At 44.2% G+C, this 13,581-nt stretch overlaps 1 protein-coding gene across 1 annotated transcript; it reads left to right on the top strand.

Annotated features, from left to right (window-relative positions):
• Positions 1-880: 880 nt before the first annotated feature.
• Vsx1 (visual system homeobox 1) lies at positions 881-8,306 on the top strand. The gene is made up of 5 exons (XM_090352921.1): positions 881-1,304; positions 4,260-4,335; positions 4,895-5,018; positions 6,385-6,565; positions 8,020-8,306. The coding sequence occupies exons 1-5, from the start codon at positions 881-883 to the stop codon at positions 8,304-8,306; spliced, it is 1,092 nt and encodes a 363-aa protein (XP_090209047.1).
• The last annotated feature ends 5,275 nt before the right edge of the window (positions 8,307-13,581 follow it).

Below are 13,581 nucleotides of genomic sequence, written 5' to 3' on the forward strand. Positions count from 1 at the left end.
GGGCCATGAATTATTTAAATGTTTCCATTCTTTTCATCTCGGAGATTTTTCGGGGAAATCATTACAGTAATGGGGGTCATCTCGGTCCTTTAGAAATGCGATCCTTGGTCATTTTAATCTGTTGTTTCCTACAGGTGTGTGATGTGTGTGGGGGGGGGATGTCCCTTGCTCTGTTAACTTGTTAGGCTGGAGCTCTACCATGTGAGTCATGCCTCCAGCTCTGTTTTGTGCTGGTTCTTTTTGAATATGGAGTCTCCACTTTACTTTTCTGCCCTGTCTGGCTTCCAACTGCTCTTTCTGAGAATTTTAGCTAGCATGACAGGCATGAGCCACCGTGCCCAGGGAATCCTCTTGTCTTTAAAAATATTGGTAACAAGTGTTATTATAAAGGTGATGTACAGAGGGGTTACAGTTACATAAGAGTAGAGAGTGCATTTCTTTCGGGACAGGGTCACCTAAGTCCTCTCTCTTACCGGGCATGTCGAGAAGGTTCGGATTCCTGGGGTGGGAAGCAGACTTGTAAGGCTCCAGCGGGCTGTGAAAGTTGTGGCTTTTAGCGATTCTGGCTGACAGCTTCCCTCTCTCTCTCAGGGAAAGGGGGTGGGGTGGGGTGGGGGGGGACAGCTGGAGGCTCGCGGAGAACTGCAGCTGGGAGGGCGGCAACCGAGGCGGGGGTGGGGGGCTGGGGAGTAAGAGTGGCGACCCCATCCCCAGCGGATCCGCGCGCCAGCCTCTGTCCCCCCTCCGCCCTCTCCCCCCCCCCCCCCGGCTCTGATTGGAACCCTCCAGGCCTTCCATGCCCGGCGGGGCATATAAAGAGTCTTGGGAGCTGAGCCTCCTCTGGAAAGGTGATCAGAGCAGGAGGCGAAATCAGAGAATCATGACCGGACGGGATGCTCTTTGTGATGGGCGCGTCAGGAACAAGGCCCTGGTGCCGAGCAGCTCCTCCACGGGTTCGCGCCCTCGAGGCTTCGCCATCACAGACTTGTTAGGCTTGGAAGCAGACCTGCCGGCTCCCGCCTGTCCCGGGCCCGGATCCAGCTGTGAGAGCCCACCGACCTCACCTAGCCCAGGATCTGGGCTCGGTGGCTCCTGCTTGGCGCGTGGGGCTGTCCCCTTCGGCCTGGGCCTCCTCTGCGGCTTCAGCGCCCAGCCACCCTCCGCTACCCGGGCTCCCTGCCTGCTTCTAGCTGATGTGCCCTTTCTGCCACCCGGGGGACCTGAGCCCGCTGCCCCGCAGGCCCCAGGCCGTCCGTCGCCGGCACTGAGCCTCCAGAAGCGCAGCGAGAGCGTCTCGGCGTCCGGTAATCAGGCCCGCGCTTCCCGACCCTGACCCTCTCTGGTCCTGGTGGTTCGGAGCCCTACGAGGGTAACACGCCATGGGCACCTCCCCATCCCCTTTCATCCCTTCTTTCCAGGAAATCGGGACCCCAGGAGGACGCCCAGTTGGGGGAGGCACATTTATTTGGCCTGCCCCTTGCTGGACCACTCCAATCCCTGCTTGCCCTTCGAGATCCGATTCTCGAGGACTGTGGGGACTCTCACCACCAACTCCGGATGCGACCTGGTGATGGGAGGTGAAATGGGGAACGACGGACGCTCTAGCAGCCCTGGCCCCATGACCTTGCTCTCCCAAGCCCTTGGCCCGAGCCTGGGCCTCGGGGGAGCCGCTGGGATCTCTGGAGCAGGAACCTGGTGGCCAGGGATGGGGTGAGGGGGTTGCTAAAGGGACGGGAGGATTGCCAGTGTTTGCAGAGGATGGAGCAGTGAGCCCTGGATCTGCCAGCTTCTCTGCCGCTGAAGAGGGAGTCCCGGGTTGTGGTACTTTCCAACTCTAGCATGCCCAAAAGAAAATATCATGGTTCTGTGTCGGTGGACTTTATGCTTGCTTTTTGTTTGGAGCCTAATTCTTTCCTCAAAGATGTCGAGATGGATAAGTGCAAAAGGAAGATTCATTAAATTCCAAGAAGTACCAGGGCAAAATGAGAGGTTGGGAATGTGGGGAAAGAGAAAGGAGAATTGCACAAGAAAACACAGATGTAGTGAAACTATAGGGTAGAACCCAGAGTAGAGCAATCAGGCAGCCAAGGCAAAAGGCGTGTTTTATGTTTTGGAGATAGTACATGAAAACAGATATACTTGCATGGGGCTCAAATGGTACAATGTGCCTAGCAATGTCCTAAACTTGGTGGTAAGTACTGCCAAAAGAAGGAAAAGAAATCGATATGAAGTAAAAGAAAGCATGCCAGAGCATCGGGATCGATGAGCACTAAATAAATATAGATCAAATAGAAATAAAGACCTGAAATGATTTTATTTCATGAATCTCTCTGAAAGATAGAATAACTAAAAATTCACAGGCTGTCTTCATAAAATGGGTTCTTTCTTCCATGAGAATAGATAATTTGAAAGACAGAATGTAATAAGCCCTCTCCTGTGAGTGTATTTCACAAAGACCTAGAGCTGTATCCAACAGAAATAGAATAGGGTGATTGAAAATGAGTTGGATGAAAACTGTCACTTTAAAAGGGAAAAGACGGAGGCTCACACCTGTCATGCTAGCTACTCAGGAGGCTGAGATCTGAGAATCAGTGTGAAGCCACCCCAACCAGACAAAGCCTCAAGATGCCACCTCCAATTAACAAGAAAATAAAACCACCACCAACAAAAAAATCTGGAAGTAGAGTCCTTCCTCAAGTGGTAGAGTGCCCCAGTGAACTATTCATTTGAACATTTATTTTGGTGATGTGGGGATGGAACTCAGAGCTTTGGGCATGGTAGGCAAAGTTCTACTGAGCTACAGTCAGCCTAAATACTGTTTTAAATCCATTATTGCATGCAGGGAGTATTTCCATGCAATCGGTATGAAACTATTTTACTTTGAAGGGCACTAAAATTTCTAGCTCTGCTGAGCATTTTGTATTTATGGACAGTCTCAGTCTGAATAGCCTCTTTCTATGCATCCAATAACCTCATATGTCTAAAGGCTACTGGATTGTGCAGATACACAATTCTATGGTGAACTAATTGATGTAGGAGGAAAAACTAGCATTACTTTAGTAGTTTTGCTTTGATTTATTCTGTTTTAAATCTTTTGAGGCAATTGAACCATCATGAATCTGACCATAGTTCATTTTTCTAACCTTTCTATTTGGATCATAGATATAAAAGAGCCATGCACAGTAGAGTAGGTGTGTGTGTGTGTGTGTGTGTGTGTGTGTGTGTGTGTGTATGCTCACACACTGTCCATTAGCTTCTATTTGCTCAAGGCTAATGATCTACCATATTTGACTCGTGCCTCTACTTTCTAGTTTTTTGCTGGTTAATCAGAGATAAGAGTCTCAGTGGACTTTCCCACAGAGCCTGGTTTTGAGCTCCAATCTTCATATCTCAGTCCCTTAAGTAGCTAGGATTACAGGCATGAGAAGCCAACATCTGGATTAGTAGAGTGGTTCTTAAATTTTCTGGTATATCTACACATGGTCTGAGCACACTTGGCAGGAATAAGTTTCCTGGGCCCTACCTCTAGAGAGTGTGGAATGGGACACCAGAGCATGGATGTTCTGATGAAGACTGGGGTATCACAAGCCTCAGCTTTGCCTTTGAGAAAGGTTGATATGGAAGTTAAGATGACGTGGAAGAAAGAGAGAAGTAGATGAATTCATGTGTGGAGTGTAGAAAAAGGGCATAAAGTGGCCATGTAACTTTGATTTCACAGAACCTGAGATTTGAATTCCAATATCACTATTTGTTCTCTGTGTGATTTTGGACAATTTATTTGATTTCTTTTCCTGGACTGTTTTGTCACCTATGAGAGAAGGGTAATAGTCATAATAGCAGCTACCTTGGTGTTGTTGGTTGGTTGGTTGGTTGGTTTGCAGAATAATTGAGATATGGCATAGCAATGTTAAGCACCATATAGTGCCTAGATCCTGGGGCAGCTAAAAGTTGTAGCTTTTACTGCTAAATGTATGCCTAACAGGCTGGCAGCTTCAACTCTCATATTGAAATCTAGGAAATTAAGTTTAAAAAATGTGTTCATCTTGGGGCCTGGAGTTTGGCCTAGTGGAAGAGTGTTTGCCCAGCATGCACAAAGACCTGGTTCAATTCCTCAGTACCACATACTTAAAAAGCTGGAAGTGGTGCTATGGTTCAAGTGGTAGAGCTCTAGCCTTGAGAAAGCCCAAGGACAGTGCTTAGGTCCTGAGCTCAAGTCCCAGGTGCTCATCTTTACAGTTCTCCTTTTCTTGTGTTAACAGATGAGGATAGTCCTGAAGACAGGAGTGACCTGAAAGTTTCCCCTACACTAGCCAAGAGGAAGAAGCGGAGACACAGGTATAGAAAAGACTGGGTAGTCCTCTTTGACACTGTTCCTCACATACCACCCCCCTGTCTAGGGAGAGAACATCTGGGAACATTCTGGCTCTGGGTTATGGCAGGCCTAGCGAATTCCTTGTTGGCAGTGAGAAGACCACAACAGCCATTTGCAAAGAAAAACATAGCAATTCCCAGGAGGCTGCAAAACCATCTTTGTACCACTTTAATGACACAATTTTGTGGTTCTTTAAAATGGGTCTTGTCAGAATGAATCGATGGAATTAGGGGCTGAGGGCTGGGGATGCAGCTTATGCACAAAGTCCTGAGTTCATTTCCTTGGCATACATTCATACACACGCACACGTACGCATAACCTGAGAGAGTGAAAACTGTCATCTTTGAGTCAAACTTCTGAGTTTTGCAGAGACTTTAGATTTTCTTTTTCATAGGTGGGTCATCCAGTGGTCAGAATAGCTTTGGGGGTAAGGATAGCAGGGGAGGGAGGGAGGTAGTGGTCCTTAGGCTTGGCAGCTTGACAGTCCCTGTGGGCACATGCCCTATTTCTGGCTCCCTACAGGACAGTTTTCACTGCTCACCAGCTGGAAGAGTTGGAGAAGGCATTCAGTGAAGCCCACTATCCTGACGTGTATGCCCGGGAAATGCTGGCTATGAAAACGGAGCTCCCTGAAGATCGAATACAGGTGTCTGTCTGGGGTCCCCTTTCTCCTTCCCAAAGATTTTGAATAACATGTCATTCCTACCCACATTAAGCCAACCCAAAAGAGACTTCTAAATAAACCAATATATTCTTTAGCTTAAAAATGGACAGTCGCTTGGCTAAAGATGTCATAGGGATCACTCTGCTCCTTATACTTTTAAACCTTTCATTTATGTATTATATTATTATAATTATGATATTATTATTATCATTATATTTTGTGGGACTTAAACTCAAGGCCTGGCTACTCTTCCTTGCCATTTTTTGGGGGGTCAAGGGTGATGTTCTACCACTTAGCCACATCTCCAGTTCTGTTTTTTTTTTTGTTGGTTAAGTTGAAGATAAGAGTCTCAGGTCTTTCCGGGCTGGTTTCAAACTGCTATCCTTAGATCTCAGCCTCCTGATTACAGGTATGAGCCACTGGCACCACTTCATTATTAAAGCATTCTCAAAAATTATACAATATGTGTGCTAGACATTTCACAAAACTATACCAATGTGAAACATGACTATTTCTACACCTAAAATCCTCAAAGTAATCATTATACAGCCAAACACAACCTTTCAACACCTGTTCTTCAAAGCCTATGTCTGTCTAGCCCTGAAAACTCATGTGCACATGCTAAGTATGAGTGCACATATGTATGGTTACACACAGAGAGAATGTTGTACCTTTTCCCTTCTTGAATTGGCCACTAATGCATTCTTCTTATAATAGTTATGCCTATCCAATAATTTTCTATTTATTTATGTATTTATGTAGTTATTTATTTAGGTGCCACTCCTGGGACTTGAATTTAGGACTGGAATACTTTTTCTAAACTTTCTTTTTCCTCAAAGCTAGCACTTTACTACTTGATGCACAACTCCACTTTGAGCTTTTTGATAGTTAATTGGCTATAAGAGTCTCAAGGACTTTCCTGCGAGGGCTGGCTTTGAACCACGCTCCTCAGATCTCAGCCTCCTGAGTAGCTAGGATTAAAAGTATGAGCCACATGTACCCTGATCTCAAAAGTATTCTTTTATTAACCTAATATTCTTCATGGAAAATATAAGCAATTCAACAACCGAGGACTGGAAGAGGCCAATACCCCAGGGGACTCTTTCCAATCAATGAGAACAATTAGGAAATGCTGTCTTAGGTCTCTTTATACAATGTGGTGAAAATAATTTCTTCCTATTTTTCATTCCTGACCCATTGACTGCAGGCTGAATTCCTGTGGCTATGCCTAGAGCTTGATCGACTTCCTTTCTGTGGCCCTTATTAGAAGCATCCTGGGACTAATCATCTCCTCCAAGTATCCCTCTTCACAGAGCCTCTTCTTGTGTGCCCTACTGTCTCCTTCCAGGTCTGGTTTCAAAACCGGAGGGCCAAGTGGCGCAAGCGAGAGAAGCGCTGGGGTGGCAGCAGTGTGATGGCTGAGTATGGCCTCTATGGGGCCATGGTGCGTCACTGCATCCCCCTGCCGGACTCTGTGCTCAATTCCTCCGAGGGCGGTCTGCGTGGCTCCTGTGCGCCCTGGCTCCTCGGTAGGACAAGCACCCTGGGGTTGAGGATGGGATGGACTGAGCCTTACTTAGGCAGTCATTTGCAAAATGTGTGTTTGTGTGTGTGTGTGTGTGTGTGTGTGTGTGTGTGTGTGTGTCTGTGTCTGTGTCTGTGTCTGTGTCAGTGTACTAAGATTCAGGTCCTGAATCCCACAATCAAATTTCTATTTAAATACAAGGTTCATTATGTCCAGATGATCGACTATTTGGAATTGAAGGATAGAAAACCCCATTAGGGTATTTGTGTTAGTGAACATGTCTTAGAATTTCAGATATTCTGATTATGATATTCTTGGATTATGTTTAATGTAATGTTTCCCAAGTGTGGGATGCTATTAGAAAACTAGAAACCATCAATTTAGGACACAGATAATAAAAAAGGCAATAATGAACCATGAAAACCTACCACTATCATTTACTTTGAATAAAGAGTACAGTTCCTAGTTCTGGTTCTGCCATTAACAATCTTCTCTGAAGTTTCTCTCTCTCTCTCTCTCTCTCTCTCTCTCTCTCTCTCTCTCTCTCTCTCTCTCTCTCTCTCTCTCTCTCTCTCTCTCGTGGGGCTTGAACTCAGGGTCTGGATGCTTGCTGCTCCTGAGAAATTTTTGTTCAAGATTAGCAGTCTACCACTTTGAGCCATAGCATCACTTCCAGTTTTCTGATGGTTAATTGGAAATAAGAGTTTCATGGACTTACCTGCCTACGCTGGCTTTGAACTATGACCCTTAGATCTCAACCTCCTGAAGAGCTAAGATTACGGTGTGAGCCATCAGTGCCTAGCCTCTGAAGTTTTTCTCTTCCTTGGGTTTTCTCTGCTGAAATAATATCTAACCTGTCCAACTTTGGGGCTGGGCCTTCTCAGGAAGCCCACTGTTTTTGTTCAGTTTGTTGTAGCCAGAGACCAGCTGGTCAGGATCACATTTTGGAGGAATGAGTAACCAGATAAGCAGCTGGAGCCCTTAGTTAGATGGATCCTAGATCCTGGCAGTATATTAGCTCAAGAAGGAGCTGGCAGCTTTGTTCAGCAAGTGATATTTGAACGTCTACTTTTCAGGCACCATGCTGAGAACCAGAGACACCAGTGGTTGATACAATCTTGATTTTGCCCTAAAGACTGAAGAGACTAGAGAGAATTTGGGCTAGATAGCCAAGCTCAAGTATCTAGGATTATATAAGCACATAGGGAGGAAAACTAGTTGGCACCTACAGAATGCCAAATAAATGGACTCAATGTTCCACAAACAAATGCCAAGCAAATCCAAACAAAAGCTGCCACCTGGCAGACAGAGATTTTTCAACCCTACCTATCTGTCATTTCTGTAGGCCCAAGAGACAAGCCTGATGAGGACAATTCCAGGGGTATTTAAAGGATCATCACAGGGAATTTTAATTTTAATCTATTTTCATCTTTTCTTTCTCTTTTATTTTATTGTAAGGTATGCATAAAAAATCTACGGGAATGATAAGGAAATCAGGAAGTGGAGACAAATTGGCAGGACTCTGGGGCTCTGATCCCCTAAAAGAAGGTTCTGGTGAGAGCCAGGGTGGATCTCAAAGAGGCTCAGACCAGGGGAGGCCTGAGAACGGCTTGGAAGAGGCCATTGATCTCTCCAGTTCTGCTCGGCAGGAAACCAAGAAAGTATATCCAGGAGCTGGTGCTCAAGGGTACGCCCATGCCACTGGGCTGGAGGGGCGTCAGTCTGAGAAGGCGGGAGACTTATGAGACCCGCCCCCTCCAGGTCCCACCTACAAAGGTTGTAAATGTGCATTATTTCTCATTGGTGTTTTTCAAAAGACAAAAGTGGTCTAAGACAAATATTTTCAGTTTCATTTTCATCTTATGGTGTCAGGATAAAGCATGGGTCTTCTTGCTCGAACAGGGTGAATGAATGACTTAGGGAAAATTCCATTTCATTTCAGAATGGAAACCATTCCTTAAAGGCACTCAAATCATTCATTTGGTGCAAAAGAGTGAATCCTTTTGTGTAGCACTTGAGCAGGAAGGATCTGAAGTTCAAAAGGCATTTTTACTGCTGAATATTATTTGGAATACACAGAGGTCAGGCCTGCCATCTTACTCTAGATTACAACATACAAGCCAAGCACCTATAATCCTACCTACTTAGGAGACTGAGATCTGAGGATCAAGGTTTGAAGTCAGCTTGGGCAGAAAAGTCTGAGAGGCTTTTATCACCACAATTAACCAGCAAAAACCTGGAAGTGACAGAGTGCCAGTCTTGAGTAAAAAACCCAAGTGAGGTCCTGTATTAGAGCCCTAGTACTGGAGCAAAAATATATACGTACGTACATACATACATCACTGTTGCTGTTGCTTTTCTCCTCCTCCTCCTCCTCCTCCTCCTCCTCCTCCTCCTCCTCCTCCTCCTCCTCCTCCTCCTCCTCCTTCTTCTTCTTCTTCTTCTTCTTCTTCTTCTTCTTCTTCTTCTTCTTCTTCTCCTTCTTCTCCTTCTTTCCTCCTCCTCCTCCTTCTTCTTCTTCTCCTTGTTCTCCTTCTTTCCTCCTCCTCCTCCTCCTCCTCCTCCTCCTCCTCCTCCTCCTCCTCTTCTTCTTCTTCTTCTTCTTCTTCTTCTTCTTCTTCTTCTTCTTCTTCTTCTCCTTCTTTCCTCCTCCTCCTCCTCCTCCTCCTCCTCCTCCTCCTCCTCCTCCTCCTCCTTCTTCTTCTTCTTCTTCTTCTTCTTCTTCTTCTTCTTCTTCTTCTTCTTCTTCTTCTCCTTCTCCTTCTTCTCCTTCTTCCCCTCCTCCTCCTCCTCCTCCTCCTCCTCCTCCTCCTCCTCCTCCTCCTCCTCCTCCTCCTCCTCCTCCTCCTTCTTCTTCTTCTTCTTCTTCTTCTTCTTCTTCTTCTTCTTCTTCTTCTTCTTCTTCTTCTTCTTTTGCCAGTCAGGGGCTTGAACTCAAGGCTTGGCCATTGTCCTTGAGTTTTCTCAAGGACAGCACTCTGCTACTTGAGCCACAGCACCACTTCCAGCTTTTTTTCAGTGTATGTGGTACTGAGGAATTGAACCCAGGGCTTTGTGCATGCTAGATAAACACTCGACCACTAGGCCATGCTCACGGCCCTTGTTGCTTTTTATGAGATAAGATCTCACTATAGACACAGGCTAGTCTCAAACTCTTGATCTTCCTGCCTCAGTGTCCTAAGTATTGGGGTGACAGGTATGTGCTAGCATACCCAGCAGAAAATGTCCATTTCTTTTAATTTCCAGAAGAATCAAACATCTTTGTGGTGAAAATTCTATACAGACATATGGATGAATTATACAGTACCTTTTCTTTGAACTTGACCTTGGGCATTTCAGTTTTGGTATCAGGTAAATGATTTGTGCTTGCAATGTCTTTTTGGTAGCCTCTGCGTATTGGAGTTTATAAACAGTAGAGAAAGCTATATTCAGTCCCTTTTTGAAGTAGTCTTGAACATGGTTCATCTGGACAATGTCTAAAGGGCAGGGCAGGCTTCTTGATCTTTTGGAAATTTATGTTTGAAAGCACTTTCATGATTTGATGAATGTTTCCTTTCCTGTATTTCCTTTGCCATGTATTTATTCTTTAAAAATAAACATTGTGTGGTGTTTTTGCTTTGCAAGGCCCTCCTTCCTAATCTGTGTGCACATCAACACTGCTGCCCTCATTAGTTTGGAATATCTAAAGCATTTTAGCCTTCAGGCTGGCATACTCATCTTTCCTTCCTCCCTCCCTTCCTTCCTTCCTTTTCTTTTCTTTTTCTTATTTCTTTTTCCTTCCTTTTCTTTTCTTCTTCCTCCTATCTTTCCTTATTTATTTATTTATTTATTTATTTATTTATTTATTTATTTTTGTGCTGGAACTGGGACTTGAACTCAGAACCTCATACTCTTACTTGGCTTTTTCCCCCCTCATCTGGTATGCTATCACTTAAACCATGCATCCTGTTCTTTTTTGCTGGTTAATTAGACCAAAGTCTCAAAAGGGCTGGCTTTGAATCAAGATTGTTGGATAACAAACATTGAGAAGAATTCTATAAATGGGATATCAATTTCACTTAAAATTTCTTTAGGAAGGGAAAACACTTGGACTTTCTTAACATGAGTGATCTTATTTCAAAGCAGCAACTTAATATTTTATAATGTGTACACACATACACATACACATGTGTGATGCAGATATACAAGAGCAGTCTTTGACATGGTTTACGACCTTGGCCACATCCCTAGCCTGTTGGCATTACTTTTCTTGAGATAGGATTTTAACTTGATGCCCCAAGCAGGCCTAGACTGTAACCTTTCTATTTCTGCTTCTCCAACTTGCTTGAAAGGCAGCCAATCACTACCAGGCTTAGTCATTGATCTAGTCAAAGATTGTGAACTTCTGATTACTTTACCCTAGATGGCCTTGAATCCTCCAATCTCTGCCTCTGTAGTAGCTAGGATTACAAGTTTGAGCCACCTTGCCTGGCTCACACATTATTCTTTTTTTTCTATCTGAAGATTAAGTGAGACAATGTAAGTAATGGATTTGGTACAGTTTTGTGTAAAAGATAAAGAACAAAATAAATATAAACTATTGCTGCCACTAATATGACCCCCTACGCATGCCAAGAATTCAATGAGAAAGCTTATCCTATTGACAGTATGGAATTAACGTAATCATGGAATCACTTTATAAGTAATTTTAAGGTGAGTTTTAGGAACAGAGCAAACTTCCTTCTTAAGAATAGGTCTAGGGGTATCCAGTTCCCCTTGTTTTGGCTAAGGGTATACTGGGAGGGCCCTCCTCTGCCTAGTGTAACTTGAATCTGAACATGCAGATTTTCAGCAGCTCAAGAACATCATCTGGGACACAGATATTTTCTGTCCTGTCTGCCATCTTTAGACCTATCTCTTCTGGTTGTTCCTGTAAGGCTCATTCCATTACCAACTAACTCCACCCTCACCTTTTCAAACTCCTAATTGGTCAGAACAACTGCTTGTCAGTTGTCTCAGACCTAAGCCAATCACCAGCAAAGTGGGCAGAATTTTTGGCTTGGTAAAATCATCTTGGGCTGGGCTGTGACCTAGCCTTTGGTATGCTCTTGTTTCCCCAAAACTGAACATGTGTAAGCTCCTTGTAACAAGACACTGAATTACAACTAGCCAACCAACCGTTCTGCTGCATTCAGTACATAAAATATTGTCTATTATATGACAAAAGAAAAGAGCTCAGTGCTGGTGGCTCATGTCTGTAGGCTTAGCTAGTCAGGAGGCTGCGATATGAAGGTGGTTGTTGGAAGACAGCTAAGGCGAAAGTTAGACTCTTATTTCCAATTAACCACTAAAATGCTGGGAAGTGGCGCTGAGGCTCAGATGAGAAAGAGCTAGCTTGAGCAAAAAAAGCTGATCTAGATTGGGAGGGGGTTGGGGGGGAGGGAAATGGGGACAAAAACATGAGAAGGTATCAATGTGTGAGAAGTAATGCATCTACTATCTGGCGAATAAAACTGTAACCCCTCTATTCATTACAATAAAACAAAACAAACAAAAAGCTGATCTAGAGCACAGCGCCTTGAATTCAAGCCCCAGTACTGGTGTGTGTGTGTGTGTGTGTGTGTGTGTGTGTGTGTGTGTGTGTGTGTGTGTGTGTATGTGTGTGTGTCCATGTGTGTTTGTGTGTATGTGAAAAAAAAAGAAAAGAGAGGAAGTAAGGAAGGAAGGAAGGAAGGAAGGAAGGAAGGTAAGAAGAAGAAAAGTATATACATCAAAAAAGAAATCAACAATAGGAGGCTGAGGCAATAATTGAAGGCAAATTTGTGCCTCACAAAGAAAAACACCCCAGGCTCATGTCTCTGTAATCCTAGCAACTCAGGAGGCTGATATTTGAGGATCAAAGCCAGCTGGAGCAGAAAAGTCCCAGGGAGACTCTTATCTAGTCTTCCATTCTTTCCTGGTTCTCACAAGGACCTCTTGGATAAAGGAGCCCAGCAGGAATTTCACACATGGTCCTCCTGGATCTTTACTCAAGTTGTCTTGCAGGTCACTCGAGACTCTGTGCACTGGCTGATGGCAAAGTTATCCTTTCCAGTGTTTCAGAATGATGTGCCAGAAAAAATGTGCTGCCAACATCTGAAAAGAAAATTTAAAAAAACAATCACAATTTGGAAAGGTGCCTAATGAGAAGTAGCAGGTACTTTTGGCTTCCAGTAGCAGCAGGAGGTAGCAAGCAGCCTGAGAGGAGTATTCATTAATGCTCCACAAATAGAGTAGATATTGCAATCAATACTCTCTCTTCAGGGCGAGTAGTACACATATAATGAGCTAAAACTCCAGTTAATCTCCAAGGGCTACAAATAGTTTACCATCTCTTGCAATTGTTTTCTGTGGGAGAGAAGAGTAAAAAGTCTGTGAAACTCTTATCTCCAATTACTCACCCAAATACAAGAAGTGGAGCTGTGGTTCAAGTGGAAAAGAGAAAGAAAATAGCTGCAGAGAAATGGAATTGACTGGCTAAGTTGATGGTAGAATGCCAAAAGGAGCTAAAACACCTTTGAATAATAAGCTGGTGGCTCATACCTATAATCTTAGCTATTCAAGAGGTTGAAATCTGAGGATCTCAGTTCATAACCAGCTAAGATAGACAAATTCATGAGATGCTTATCTCCAATTAATCAGAAAACTCAGAAAGTAGAGTTGTGGCTCAAGTAATAGAGCACTGCCCTGAGATAAGAAGGCTAAGCAAGTCCTAGTAAAGCCATATACATACAAAAGGCTGGCAGCTTAGCTTGTTTCAGATCAATACTTTTATAAAATCGCAATAATTTAATATTCACTTGGAGAATACAAGTGGACCAATGCATTAAAATAAAGAGTAGGGCCACTCATGCCTGTAATCCTAGCTACTCAGGAGGCTGAGACCTTTGAGATCTGAGGATCATGGTTCAAAGCCAGCCCAGGCAGAAAAAGGCCCTGAGGTTCTTCAATAAATCACCTAAAGGCCGGAAGTGGAGTTGTGGTTCCAAATGATAGAGAGCT

This window comes from Megascapheus bottae, chromosome 18 (genome assembly GCF_031878675.1).
Source record: "Megascapheus bottae isolate mThoBot1 chromosome 18, mThoBot2.hap1, whole genome shotgun sequence".
In the NCBI taxonomy this organism is placed as follows: Eukaryota; Metazoa; Chordata; class Mammalia; order Rodentia; family Geomyidae; genus Megascapheus; species Megascapheus bottae.